General features: G+C 46.8%; 1 protein-coding gene across 3 annotated transcripts in view; it reads right to left on the reverse strand.

Moving 5' to 3' along the window:
- LOC122364349 (atrial natriuretic peptide receptor 2-like) overlaps positions 1 to 13,709 on the reverse strand; it is a 38,067-nt gene that overhangs the window by 3,117 nt on the left and 21,241 nt on the right. For all 3 annotated transcript variants that reach the window (XR_006253541.1, XM_043334640.1, XM_043334641.1), the window contains 5 exons: positions 12,161 to 12,284; positions 10,107 to 10,175; positions 7,222 to 7,396; positions 4,660 to 4,758; positions 3,611 to 3,702 (listed from right to left, as the gene is read on the reverse strand). Coding sequence is in view for 2 of the 3 variants with exons in the window: in XM_043334640.1 (XP_043190575.1) it covers positions 3,611 to 3,702; positions 4,660 to 4,758; positions 7,222 to 7,396; positions 10,107 to 10,175; positions 12,161 to 12,284 (559 nt within the window). In the remaining variant the exon portion in view is untranslated. The remainder of the gene's footprint in view (positions 1 to 3,610; positions 3,703 to 4,659; positions 4,759 to 7,221; positions 7,397 to 10,106; positions 10,176 to 12,160; positions 12,285 to 13,709) is intronic.

Here is a 13,709-nt window from a genome sequence, read left to right on the forward strand (position 1 = left end):
TTTCTGCAGTTGCAAATCATTTTTTGTGCCATGTTCTCGGACTGACTGCAAAAGACAACAAAGCTACTTAATTTCTTAAATCCTAACGACTAAACTTGACCTATTGAGTGGCCATCCCACTAGCCACTGTTGTGGTTGCCTATGATAAAATTGCCTTCAACGACGCATTGATCAGCATTCACATTCGCAGCGCCAATTTTGCGTATTTTCCATTCTTGGACTACGTTCGCCTTCATATATGAATATCCGAGAGCAATATTAGGCTCTGCGGGTCTGTGCCGGTCCCTATAATAAGGTGTTTGGCCCTCGGGCACGGAGAGGAGGGGGGGCTGAGCCGCGCAGCGTGATCGGTGTGCCCAATACTGGCGCACCCGCGCAGAAATGTGGCGCGTCGAGTGCATAACTTTCGCTGTGGAACCCCGGCGTTTTGCTGCGAGAAACGGATGTTTTCCATAGGCCTTACCTACAGGGATTACTGGCAGATGAAATGTGGCTGAATATTTCACTCATTGTCACTTTGCCAAAAATTGTAAATACTAGTAAGTGTATTTTTTTCGCGAAATGCAGGAAAATGTTCACTTGTCGTGGTACTGCGCGGGAAACGTATGCTGATTGGGGTGGCCAGGGGTGGACGGAATGCCCAGCCGGACGCGGCGCTCCTGATAAGAATGTAAATTAAGCCTCCACCAGAGAGAATTGAATCCCAAAACTTGGCACACGGTCAAAAAGTTAATTTCAACTTGGATGTAGAGAAATGCGTTCTTTTAAAATTGTGAGCATTCCGTAACTCATCATGAAATGATCAAACGACTGAAAGTTACCAAATGGAAGTGTAGGGAAAACTTTGCGCTGCGTGGTCCGTAATCTCAACAGCTGATCAAATTTCCAGTAAACTAAAACACGCTGCACCTGCAACTTCATCTAAAGCTTCGCACAGTGGTGCCTGAATCCGTCCAAGTGCGGGGTGAAATGTCAGCGGTCGGCATTCACCGTTTTGTACCGCTTCACTATAATTTCTGTTTTATTTGACACAGTTATTCTGCCGTGCTTCAGCTGCGTGGGTGAAGGGGGATTCCGCGATGCTCTGTGAGTACTTTCTATCGAGTAATGTCAGGCGGTGTGCTCGAAGTTATGGTGCTTTCGAATACGGTAAGCGTGCACACTGCCCAATGCACATTAATTGCTGGGGTCAATGCCTGATGTGTTTCCTTTCAGAGACTTTGACGTTTTGCAAGGGAGGAATCACCTCCAAAAATATTGCGATCTTAACCCTCGCCCCGTTGGGGGGGGGGCCATTTTGGCCCCCCCTGTGGTTTTTCCTGAATAGCAAGAAAACGGCGGCGCGCAGCGCCGCCAAATTTTCAGTACCTTTCCGGGCATCAATTTGACACCTTCACACCAAATTTCAAGTCTTAGGTCACCTTAGGTCAGGAGTTATTGAGGTCAAACTGAGGTCATGTTCGAGCAAAAATGAGCAAAAAACATGCAATCTTGAAACGCTCACCAAATCTACAGTTATCAAGCAATTTCAAAGTTCTTTATATGGTCTAGTAGACAAAAAGCGGCGCTACAAAACTGCTATCTCGGATTTTCAAAATTTTTGGTTTTTGACCAAAAAAAAAAATCAAACAATTGATTTTTTTAGAAAAACTTTGAAAAAATACAAAATTTTTCCGAATTTCGAAAAAAACCGGAATACATGTGATAGTCCCAGCGCTCTTCTATATACATACCAAATTTCAGATCGATATCTCGTTTTTTGGCCAAGTTATAGCGAAAAAAAACTGTTCAAAAATGATGACGTCAAATTTTTGAACTCAATTTTTAGCAATTCTAGACCACGTACGGCAAAACAAAGACCACCATTGAACTCCCCGTGACGAGCTGCATCGATTCGATACCCATTTTATGCAAAAATATTAACTTTGAAATTTGACCTAATTTGACCTGACCTTGACCTGACCTTGACCTGACCTTGACCAAAACGTGATCTAAGCTGGCCCCAAAGGCTGCCTGACCCATATAATCGCATTTGTCATGTAAAATGGACCATAAAACATGTATCACACGACACTTTCATATTGTGACCCCCCGTGACCTGACCTCTGTGACCTGACCTGGTATCAGTGACCTCAAATAGCAAAATATGTGTTTGAAGAACATTTCACCATCGATGATTTTCAATGAAATGCATTTTACTCGATTTTACAACGCATTTCTTGAAGTGCCTGTAAACGGTGAAAATTGGACCTTTGACCTGACCTGTGACGTCATCGGTTTGACCTAGGTCAATAAAATTGGGTCACAAGGTAGTTCCCCGTTGGGGCTATCCAACGCCGTTTACCGCTTGTCGCTATGTTGCGTGGTTCTCGAGATCTTAGGGGCGGGCCAAAATGGCCCCCCCCCAACCGGGCGCGTTGCTCGGCAGAGCCCAACGGGGCGCGGGTTAATCAACGAAACGATTGGATACTGAATTCATGTACCGATCGTCTTCGACATGATGCACATAAAAATATTTCAAATAATTGTATCTTCCGGCATAACTAGTCCAAGTATGGTGTGATGAAATATGTCATTCTTGCGGGAAATTTCAGTCAGGAGTCCATAGCGTTCTGTCCTTACAGACCATACGCCCTCCCATTATAGAATCACTCACTGGCTGACTGCAATACCGCTGCCACTCAGGCTCAGCTTTGCATTAGGTTGCTCGGCGCAGTGCGGCTGAGGGACCGACCAGCGTTACCACCCGCGCCGAGTGCACGCCGCAGTTCAGTTAAATCGACGCGTCGAGCTCGACAGTTTCCAGAATCGAGCATTAGCTGGCGTCGGTAGGCTCGGCAGAGAGCCGCTCTGAGGCGCGCGAGTCACATCACCGGCCTAAATCCGAACCCGGCGGCTCAGGAGTCGACAAAGGCGACCCAGACGAAGAGCCGTTCGGGCGGGCCGATATTGGCTCCGGTGATTTCACAGGCTTCTCACTGAGACAGCACGGCTGTGTGACTGGAGATGTATGGTTCGGCTGGACCGATATGTGCGTCCACATCGAGCGGACAATCAATTGGAACTTTGTTGCGGAGGGCGAGGCATATGTACTTACACTTTTGTATGTAGAAACATTCAAAGGTCTATGGTTTATCTTTTCCGCGTAGGACAAAAAAAAAACAAACGATTTTGACAAATTTTCGTATCTGGTCATATATCTTCTCCATGAATCCACCAAGATACTTATTCCAGACCTAGCAACAGGCGATGTCCTGATTTCAATTATGTCATACGTATGCATAATACTTTTGACGGAGCTCCATATTTCAACTCGGCATCATTTACTATCTAGACTCCCGGCATTCATGCATGCCATCTGTGGTGATATATGAGTGCCACCCACCCAAGTCTGCATGACTTGAACAGTCGATTTAACCATCTTTCTCGTCATCACTCTGGCTTAGGAGTCTGGAGAGTGGAGGATAAGGTATAAAGTCACAATGGCTGATGAACCACGACGTGGACTTCTCGGCAAGCTGGGTCGTGCACTATGAGAACATCAAGCCTCACCTACCCCGTTAATCACCTCACCTCAGCCGCCACATTCCATCACGCTCCACAATCTCACCTTCATTTCAACCTCGCCGCGAAGGTCCAGCTGGAACATGCCGAGTTTGTCGAGCGCCTCCTTGGTGGTGGAGCTCACGTGTATCCGCAGTGCTGCCGGCACGCCACGGGGTACACGCCGCTAATGGTCACGTGGCGAGAACACACGGCCGTGCGGCACGCAATCCGCTCGCCCGGCCCGGTAGCGACACGGCCCGGGTCGCCGTCACAGCGAAAGGTCAACGGTGCAGCGGCAGGAACGCCGGGTGCCAGGCAGGATGGTGGTGGGATGGAGCAGTGGAACGGAGTGTTCAGATTGCATGGTTTTGTGGCATCACTGGCGTAAGTAACAAGCCTACAAACACACCATCAAAGTTCATCGAAGCTTGCAACATATCTGTCAGGCCAATTTCTCAGTCTGTCAATCATGTCCGCAATGGAACTTTTGAATTGGGTATGCGTCTCAAGAGAGCAATATCATTGTTGAAAAGAAATGGCGATGCAATAAGGTAAAATCAGTACCTACGCTACCATACCAATGCCAATACCAAGCAATACGTTTCCATCATCTGACATGATGGTTGCCTAAACTAAAGCATATCTTGAAATCTTGCATATCTTGAAAAGCGGACTGAACATCATGTTGTTGTTGAAGCCGTCTAAGTAAAAAAAAAACTTTAAAGCCAGTCCGATGTTGGAGCTAGATTTGTAACACTGCCTGTGAGCGATTCTGGCAAGAGAGATTTATGGAAGCATTTGAAGGCATTGTATGCTACCGTAATCTCCAGATAAACACAGTTTAAGCCGATTATAAACGACGCAAAGCAGACCATAGTGCAATAACATTGACCCACTTCTAGGGCCCCAATCTCATTAATGATATACTCGCTTTAAACGTACACACACTACGTAGCCTCATTAGTGTTCGTCTCTACCAACCATCAAGCATATACTACAAGCTGCGATACAAATTGACATGTCCCTTCAGTTTGCACTCGCTCTCTCAAACGGAAATGTATGTATTGTGTGTCGTGTGATGTGTACTGTGTATTGTATTGTGTAGCCACTCACGCAGTCCGTTGGATTCCATCCGTGATGAAGTGTTGACGGTGTCCCCGAAGAGGCAGTAGCGAGGCATTTTGAGGCCTACCACACCGGCCACCACGGGACCTGAGGAGCAACAGACAGATGTTTAATTCAGTGGTAGCCATAATGAAAGAACAGTACTGAGCACAGTCCTGTTAGACACCGAGTCGTGGGTAATGATGCCCACAGTCACGTTTATTTGAAATGACCGTAAATCAAAGCTCATATGAACCCTGCCATTTCTGCATATCTTTCATCAAAGCTCCTTTCGTTTATAATTGAAAAAGTTAAAACATACACCCAGAATTAAGATAGTATACTCAGACACCAAACTTTTGAAGATTGGGTGGTCCTACACAGAGAAAGTTATTCAAGTTCTGTGCCAATAGTGAATATGAATCTAGTTTTACTGGAAAAGTCACGAGTTGCCATTGAAGGCAGCACATTCGCTGTCGATGCCAACATAATACATTTTCATTAACGCTGTCCCATTCGATTGTGTGCTCATTCATCTATTCTATTCTATAAATAGCATCCTTTAATTTGCAGCGAGCGCCATATGGTGGTCATCAGGGGGCGCCTTCAAATGACTGCACCACAGGCACCATTGTGGTGGCCTCCAATCGCGCAGTTCAGGGTCGATTAGAGCCGGCCGGGCCCCCGTCGGACCATCAGGGCCCTGAGGCGTGAGATGGCGAGTTCCGGTGGCATTGTGCGGCCCCAGCGACCCCGCCGCGGCCGTTCATTGCGCTTCCAGAGGCCGCCAGCCGCCGTGTAAGCGTTACGTCTCATTTGCTGCGCCCGAATAGCCGCTCAGCGCCAGAGCATTGCCCAGAAAACAGCCACTCCGCCATTTCTGAAAATGATTGCTCTGGAGCCTAATCGCAATTAGAGGATCGCGGCTAGCGATTTCCAGCACTTCTCTGCTGATTGGGAAGAGATAGCAGTCTTTGTAAGTGCACATCAAATTAAGGCAACTGCAGACATTTCTGTTTGCAAAGACTAGCCTTTGAAACACTCGTGTCTTTTAACCGTTTCAACGCTTCTAACAAACAAACTATGATCGTATCAATCCAACGTGTTGTTCAGCTACCAACATCTATCAAAACCTAGCGTCTGGTTGAGCGATCAATTCATCGCTCACCGCCACTCGTCTCTCAGCCCTATCACTTAGGGTGTCACCGATAACTTTTCGTGGCACTGTCCAGCGTCGAGCCCGTCCGTCTCGAGTTGGGTCGTCCGACGCCCCGTTCGTGGAAGGCTCGGTCAGCCTGTCAGGGAGAGCCACAGGCCCGGCGCGACCGTTGCACCTGGTATTGATCTGTACGGAGGGCGGCGCCCGCCCCCCACAGCCCCGTCCAGCTCCAACTTCAAGACGATTTGGGTAGTCAGAGGGAGACTGTCTGGGCGACTGGCGCAGACGACGGCTAGGGTTTGACGTTCTAGTGGTAAGGTTGAGCGGAAAATTATTCAGACATGTGACGTTTTTGCTTGTTGAGAAGTATTATAAATAAATGGCTCAGTATGAAACATAAACCCGTTTTACATTCTACAGAGTGTGATAAGACGTTCTGAGTAATGATTTGTGCAGCACTTTAGATTTATCAAAAGCTTTAGCGTTGGTTCGATTAGGTTTCTACGAAGCTTTCAGAGCATTTAAATGGACGCCTACGGCATAATGGTCTACATGGCATAAGACAGTCGGTCCAAGTGCTTTGAGCAGGCGCTAAGCATTTGGCTAGCTTGAGCCATTTGCGAAATAGAGTCTCTAAAAATGCGTGTCCAAAAAATTAAGGGAACTTAAAAACGCGCGGCCACGGCGCGAGTAAAGATGTAGGTATATCATTACCCTTAAATACGCTGTCTCCTGATCTGTCGAGGGGGGGGGGGTCGGAGGGGGCAGTCCATGAGACGCAGGGTCCGTTCCGGCCAGCCATGCTTGGGTACATGATACGCGCTGTAAAATGTGTCCTTCAGGTGCTCAGTACATATGTCTCCATTGGACCATTCTCTGCAACATCTAACATGTGGATTTGGAAGGATAACTTGCTATCTAAATTATCATCTTCAGTAATTCTCAATGAGCAACATAAGCGATTCCAGTAAACAGCACCTGAGCTAAATAAGATAGTTGAAATGGAATGTGCTCACAAACGGTGCTTACGAGACAAATCAAAGCACAATAAAAGTCTCAATTTTATACCCAGAACTACCCCTCTTTGTCTATTTCTGTCTCTGTTTCTATCTCTGTATCCCTCTCCTCTCTCCTCTCTCTCTCTATCTCTCTCTCTCTCTCTCTCTCTCTCTCTCTCTCTCTCTCTCTCTCTCTCTCTCTCTCTCTCTCTCTCTCTCTCTCTCTCTCTCTCTCTCTCTCTCTCTCTCTCTCTCTCTCTCTCTCTCTCTTTCTTTCTTTCTCTCTCTCTCTCCCCCCTCTCTCTCTTTCTCTCTTTCTCTCTCTCTCTCTCTCTCTCTCTCTCTCTCTCTCTCTCTTCCTTCATCTCTCCATTTTCTCACATATTTTCTGCTCTCCTCGCTCTCACCACTTACCCGTGTGTAGACCGATGCGCAGCTTGAGCTGCTGTCCGGGCCGGTGTCGGATCTTGAAGCTCTGCACTGCCTCCAGCATGGCCAAGGACATGCCGGCAATCTCTCCGGCGTGCTTGATGCCGTTTCGCACCGGCAGACCCGAGACCACCATGTAGGCGTCGCCGATCGTCTCAACCTGCTCGCCAAGAACGTGATGGTTAGATGTGAAGGTGTTGGACACCTGCGCATTAAATCGTTCAACACGTCAGACTGCTTTGAAGAATCTCTCTTGTGTTGCAGTTGGGCTATACTATACTGGTGAGCTGACCATGGTGCTTTGATGTAAAGCACATCAAACATATATAGAAGAAAAATTGAGAAAATTAGTGCATGTGTAATACGTAGGCTTATCTTGGGAAGACTTGTGTGAAACAAAAATAAATGCAAAAGAAAACAAATGTTTGAATGGTATTTTAGTGTTAAAAATACCGTCGCATTCTGATATGAGTTACCCTCTTTCAGTGCTTGTTTTTTATGGAACAGCAAACACTCCTACTTTTTGTCAGCTACAACTTCGTAATGAAATATCTTCAAAGTTTCCCGCTACATCCGATGCTCAGTAACAAGGCCCAATGTGCGGCTAATCCCGTCAGGCGGCCTCTGCTGAGGCCGATAGCGGGTCCCGTCTCCGAGGACGGACCACCCAGCCGGATCAGAACCTCTGCGAACTCGGCTTTGATCTGGCGCTGAGCCGACATTTTGCAGCTCCGAGTCACCTCAGCCGGAGGACCAACTAGCCGGTAACGACGCGCCGTGTCGCCGACAGCGTCAGGCCGCTTCCTGTCCCCTGGCGACGCTCCGCCGTACCCCGCGGCTCGTCAGCGGCCCGTGTGGGCAGCCGAGCTCTTTGACCTTTCTCGGCGCCGCTCGCCATTGGTCAGTGCGGCTCTGACGTCAGCTGAGAAGGCACTGCCCTCGTGTATGTGGAGCACGATCCCCAATGAACGCTAGTGAGGTCCTGAGCAATTAGCGTGCTGTATGGTTATGGAGCCGTGGTTTTAGCCCAATAGCCAATTTCGCACTGAGCTGCTGGAAATTACCTAGGAATTGCTGCGTCGGTTGAGATTAAGTAGCAAGTCTTAGTTGGAAAATTTTCTTATTTTCAGGAAGACCTTTTGGACTGCGGCTCCGATGTTTCACAAATAAACGGTGAATACATGATCGTGAGAAGGTAGTCTATAGGCTGGCTTCAAAACAATGCTGCCAAAAATTCACTCAAGTTGTACCTAACTACATGGTCACAAGAATTTTTAATTGGATAAAGTAAAGTGATGACTTTTGCCAGCTGAAAAATTTGATTACAATTGAATAGTATGAAATGCATCTTTATCGCATGTGATTATGAACAACCATTTTTAAATAAACTTATCTTTGTTCTTGAAAAACATAGAAAATAAAAATGTACAAAATAAAGTAGTTTTTTAAGCATATGTAGGCCTCCAGTTCACAACATGCTAGCCTCAGGACTGCAGTCAACTGCAGATATCTTATTCATATATCAGTACGGCGTCGATAAAAAACATACGCGTGATCACTGTCTCAATGAGTTATTGGTTCCATTATCCTGCCAATAATGACCAATAAAACGTCCGGTGTTCAGCTATTCATTACCAGTCGATGTAATTTGACCCAATACTGAGAATTCCCAATAACAGGCCATTCAGAGAGCTGATACCCCGCGTCCGAAGGTCACAGTTTTAATCACTACGCGGTTGGAATCGAAACGAGCCAGTCCATCTGTTAGCTGACGATAGTTGAAGGGTTGATTGACATGGGATTTGTTTTTATATTAGGTATGAACATGGTGATATTGGTGTAACTGTAATACGCTTGTGACAACGTAGATGCACGATTTCAGAAACGTGTACGATGAATAATGAATATAGCATTGTACCGATATTATCAACTCAGAAAGCTCCAAAACATAAATACCTAGGTAGGTACTCCTAAGTCTTGACTACATACATAATGCATATACCTACTATTGATATGTTGTTATGGTTGTGTATAATGTAAGCATATGAGAAGCTATTGTTCGCAGGACGTATGTGTACCTACTTGTCTTTCAAGCTGGAAGTATTTGTTTCTAGACTTTTATCATAACGCATCAAACATTAAAATTCACTTAAGAACAAAGCCATTCTATATTTTATTTAAAAATAAAGTGCATGACTTTTTAAAGATAATATTTAGCGAAACAAGGCAAGAGGATACATTTTTCAAAGCTCTTTACGTCACAAATATAACGTGTGCGAAACAACATCCAGCTAGACAGGACAATACAATGTAAAACCAAAACATACTAACCATATCACTGTACGGAAAGAGAAGCAGGTGGGGCCAAATCGCAGTGCAGAGATGACGTCATCCACCGACCGTACGAAGTGCAATTAAAGTCGGCATTTCGGACGTAAGCTCAAAACCCACGAACGTGGTCACGACACAAGCTGCGGGAAAAGCAATACACAACGGACAACATTAACTTGCGACGAAATTGCGACAAACAACATCAACTTGCGTGAAACAATTATGTAGACAGTTGAACACGAGAAAAATAAAATACAGACAGCAAAACTAAAGACGGAAAAAGCCGAACGTAATACGCAATCAAAGCATTTATGTAGAGCTGCAGGAGAGCAGATAAGCCTCCACTGCGTAGGTTTCTCTTGTCTGAAAAGCAATATCCAACCATAAGCAGACATGCATACGCACATGACATGCTTCTTACGAGCGACTTAAAGCTGCTTTAGGTATGGCAAACGAAAAGTTGACGAGTGAAGCGGAGACGAGTGATCGCGACCGTGCAGTTTACGAGACATCACAACCACAGCACCACAGCTTCTTACCTTGTAGACGTCATAGCTTTCTATGATTGAGTCGAAACAAGTGTACAGGTCGTTTAGAAGATCTACCACCTGGAATGGAAGGAATTTCATGAGGAAGCGGGGAAGATGCATTTGAACCAGCACGGGAAACCTTCGTTGTTTCGTCTACACGTAGAAACGATTACATGAGAAACACAAAGTAAGTGCATCGTACATACATAATTTTAACACACATTGACCTAACTACAAAGATAGCCAAGCGGTGATGTGATAATAGCCTGAACTGTCCTCGAATAAACACTTAATTATACTTATCACTAATGAGATTCTCAGAGGACGCATTCAGATAAGGCTCATGGAATTGTAGTGCACCCTGGCAGCAAGCTCCGCTGAATATCTGATCAGTAGATAAACGATGAATCATTCAGACCTCTTAGCCACCAAAAATTAGATCAAGGAACCTATTTTCAACCAAAGAATATAAATGATTCAATATGCACTGCACCCCTGCGACGCGCTGCATTGTCATTTCAAGCACGTGTCACACCGTGTCCTTGAGACGGACAAGCAGTCAGCATTGGATCCAGTCTTTTGATCTGTTAAAGTCGCACTTCTAGTAACTGCTGCCGGTATCATAAGCGGGCATTCAGCGCCATCCATGAAGTCCAGGAAAAACGACCAACAGGCTGCCGGGAACGGGAACTGCACCCTCGGAGACATGGGCACGTGGCCGGTAGCCGAAGAGATAGCGTGTTTCGTCGATTATTAAAACACTCACTCTTATGATGGGGTGCGTGTCTATCTTTCAATCATACTCGTAAAATCAATCAATTTAACTAAATCTTATCACCAAATTTACCAGATTTTTTCAGTATGTTCAGATAATATCAATCAATTTAACTAAATATTACAAAGCTACATACTCGTAATTCCGCTGGGATGTAAGACTAAACAGCGTTTATTATTGCACTGTTTTGAGCTAGCGATGTAGCTTAGAGATCTTAACTCATTCAACTTTAGCCGCTGCGATAAAACACATCCGGGATATGTTTCCCACAGAGAGAAAAGTATCCCCTGATTAGATTACAACTTCGTCCGAACTGAAGAAAGGCTGAAAGCCACAGTACGAATTATTTATAAGCATCACTTAGCCGATCAAAGTTCATTTCTAGAATGGCCCAGGGAGTAACCGTACTTGTTCTCATCGGTCTCCGTCGCCGGGAAGAACTAGTGCGTGAGGAGTTTCGGGAGTGTGACACATCCGTACGGAAAATGGCAAATCTGTATGAGTGGCAGATTTAGGTCACCCACGACAGCTCCCCAAGTGACATGAAAGAGGTGCTACAGGCTATTGGAGCGAGCCAAATTTAACACTATAAAACTTCAACTTCACTATATAACTTCAATTCATCATCGTAGTCCCGCTAAAGGGCAACTGCTCCAACTCATGTAACCGTTCTAACATGTGTACCTAAACAAGTCACTTTCAAAACAATTAATTCTTGCTATATGGTTTGACGGTTTCTTTGGTTGTTTCTATGCCACGTTTTTGCACGAAAGAAAATGCTCCTTACCGTTAAACTTTGTTTCGATAATACTCCAGAGCTGAAACGTTTACTCATCCACGAAAAGGAACTTCATATGAAACTATAGTTCTAAAGAAGATCGAGTGCTGAGCTGTGCTCAGTGTTCACTCCACTCAGCTCCAGCTGAGCCTGAAATCTGGCGAGGAAAATAACCAAAGCAGTGTTTGAACAGCGAAGGAGGAATAACATGATGTCTTTTAAAGGCTGATGTGATTTAGATTGAAGAGCTCTTTAGGGAGAAACCGAAGTGGATTTGCGATGTCCTAGAGGAAAGTGCCAGGGCCGCTCAACGAAATTCGTGTCCGCTTCGTGCCAGGATTGTTATATTACGGCATTCATTTCTGAAGATCTGAATATAAAATATCGTCATTTGGTCGACAGTCAGTACGACTAGCAGTGGTCGAAAACACGGTACGCTCGTAGCGATCGAGCAGTGTGTGTGAGTGTGTTTGGGGGGGGGGGGGCGGGGGGGGGGGCAGGGCGACGAACCTGCATCGGGGTCGACTCTGCCGAGATGGCCGTGAAGCCCACGATGTCGCTGAAGTAGATGGTGACGCTGTCGTAGTGTTCCGCCACCACCGACTTCCCGGCAATCAGCTGACTGGCCACCGACCTGTCAATGTCAGACGTCAAAGCTGTCAGAGGTGATCAGGTGAGCAGTGCAGTAATGCTATGTGACAGCTGCAGTTTGTTTCCCATAACTCATCGAAGCACGCCAGGCAACCAGTCACGTTTGATGTATAACAGGCGATCGTCCGATCACTTCGAAACCGGCGCCTTCCTTCCACGTCGATGGAGTTCGGGATAATCTTTCTCTAGAGGCCATCGCTTCATTACTAGCCTGGAGCACACGTCCTAGCCTGTAGCACACGTCCTCAGGTCGATCGCGCGTTAGCCCGTGTCCAATTCGTCCATCGGGATCGACACCATCACGGCTGCAGATCTGGCCGCGCTACTTATTCTCCCCGCGATCGGATGGGAGTTGGAGCGCGTTGACATTTCACAGGCGGAACACTGACCGGGGCGCGGTCAGCCCGGCTGGAGATGGAGCCGATATTCGCCCCAGGCCCCAGCGGGCACCGGTCGGCCTGTCGGCTCCGAATTTCCAGAACTGGAGGTCACCAGCAGCGCCCGGCCCAGGTGGTGTATTTTGAGACGGTGCAGGGACTCACGCGCCCCACTGCTGCACATGATAAACTTTGCTACAGGGGAGGGGTGACTGGGAGAGTCTGGGAGCTGGAGGTGGGCTGGACGTCTCGCCTGCGTGAACACATGGCCGGCCATGCATCTCCAATGCACAAATCTTCCTCCTAGGTAACATAATCACATCAGAAGCAAAACTAATCTCGCGCTACCTTACATCCACACTGGCTTCATTAATTAGCCAAATTACTCTGTGAGATGGTCGGAATACCGTCTTACCGCAGTAATCTACATATTCAAAGGCTTCCAAAAGTAGAACACCGAACACCGACCACGTCACATGCGCGGCCAAGGCACTGCAGAGGCGTCTCTATATACAACAGCGTCGCCAGCAGCCATCTCTCTCTCTCTCTCTCTCTCTGTCAGTCCTCATTTCCCGGGGCGGGGACGCTCCTTTGAGGATAGGTCATTAGCGGTGTTCTGGGTTCGTCTCGCGAATACCATCTGTGGCCCTCGGGAGCCCCATTACAGGGCTATATCTCATTTCAGTCACCCGGTCACCGGCACCTAAATGAGACCCAGAGAGTGAGCAGAGCCTAATTGGCGGCGGGCGCATTCGTCATCGCTCGGACGCCGTATATTTCACCAGCTGACGGAGATGTGGTTGCAAAGAGGAATGGTGCGGCATATGGACTCGCGGGGTCGTTAGGCGGCACGGGCGGACATCGATAGCAGCGCCTCTATCGGTCACTAGGGAAAGCTGGGCTGTAGGCGACGAAATACCGGCTGAGTTGTCACACGTTGAATAGGTTTTATAGACATCCGTTTTGTGAAAAAGTTGAACTTTTGCCTTCAATATTTCTACAGGCAATTTTATAAGTGTCTTCACCAGGGT

The sequence above is a fragment of the Amphibalanus amphitrite genome, unplaced genomic scaffold (assembly GCF_019059575.1).
Source record: "Amphibalanus amphitrite isolate SeventyFive unplaced genomic scaffold, NRLGWU_Aamphi_draft 000671F_arrow, whole genome shotgun sequence".
Taxonomy (NCBI): Eukaryota; Metazoa; Arthropoda; class Thecostraca; order Balanomorpha; family Balanidae; genus Amphibalanus; species Amphibalanus amphitrite.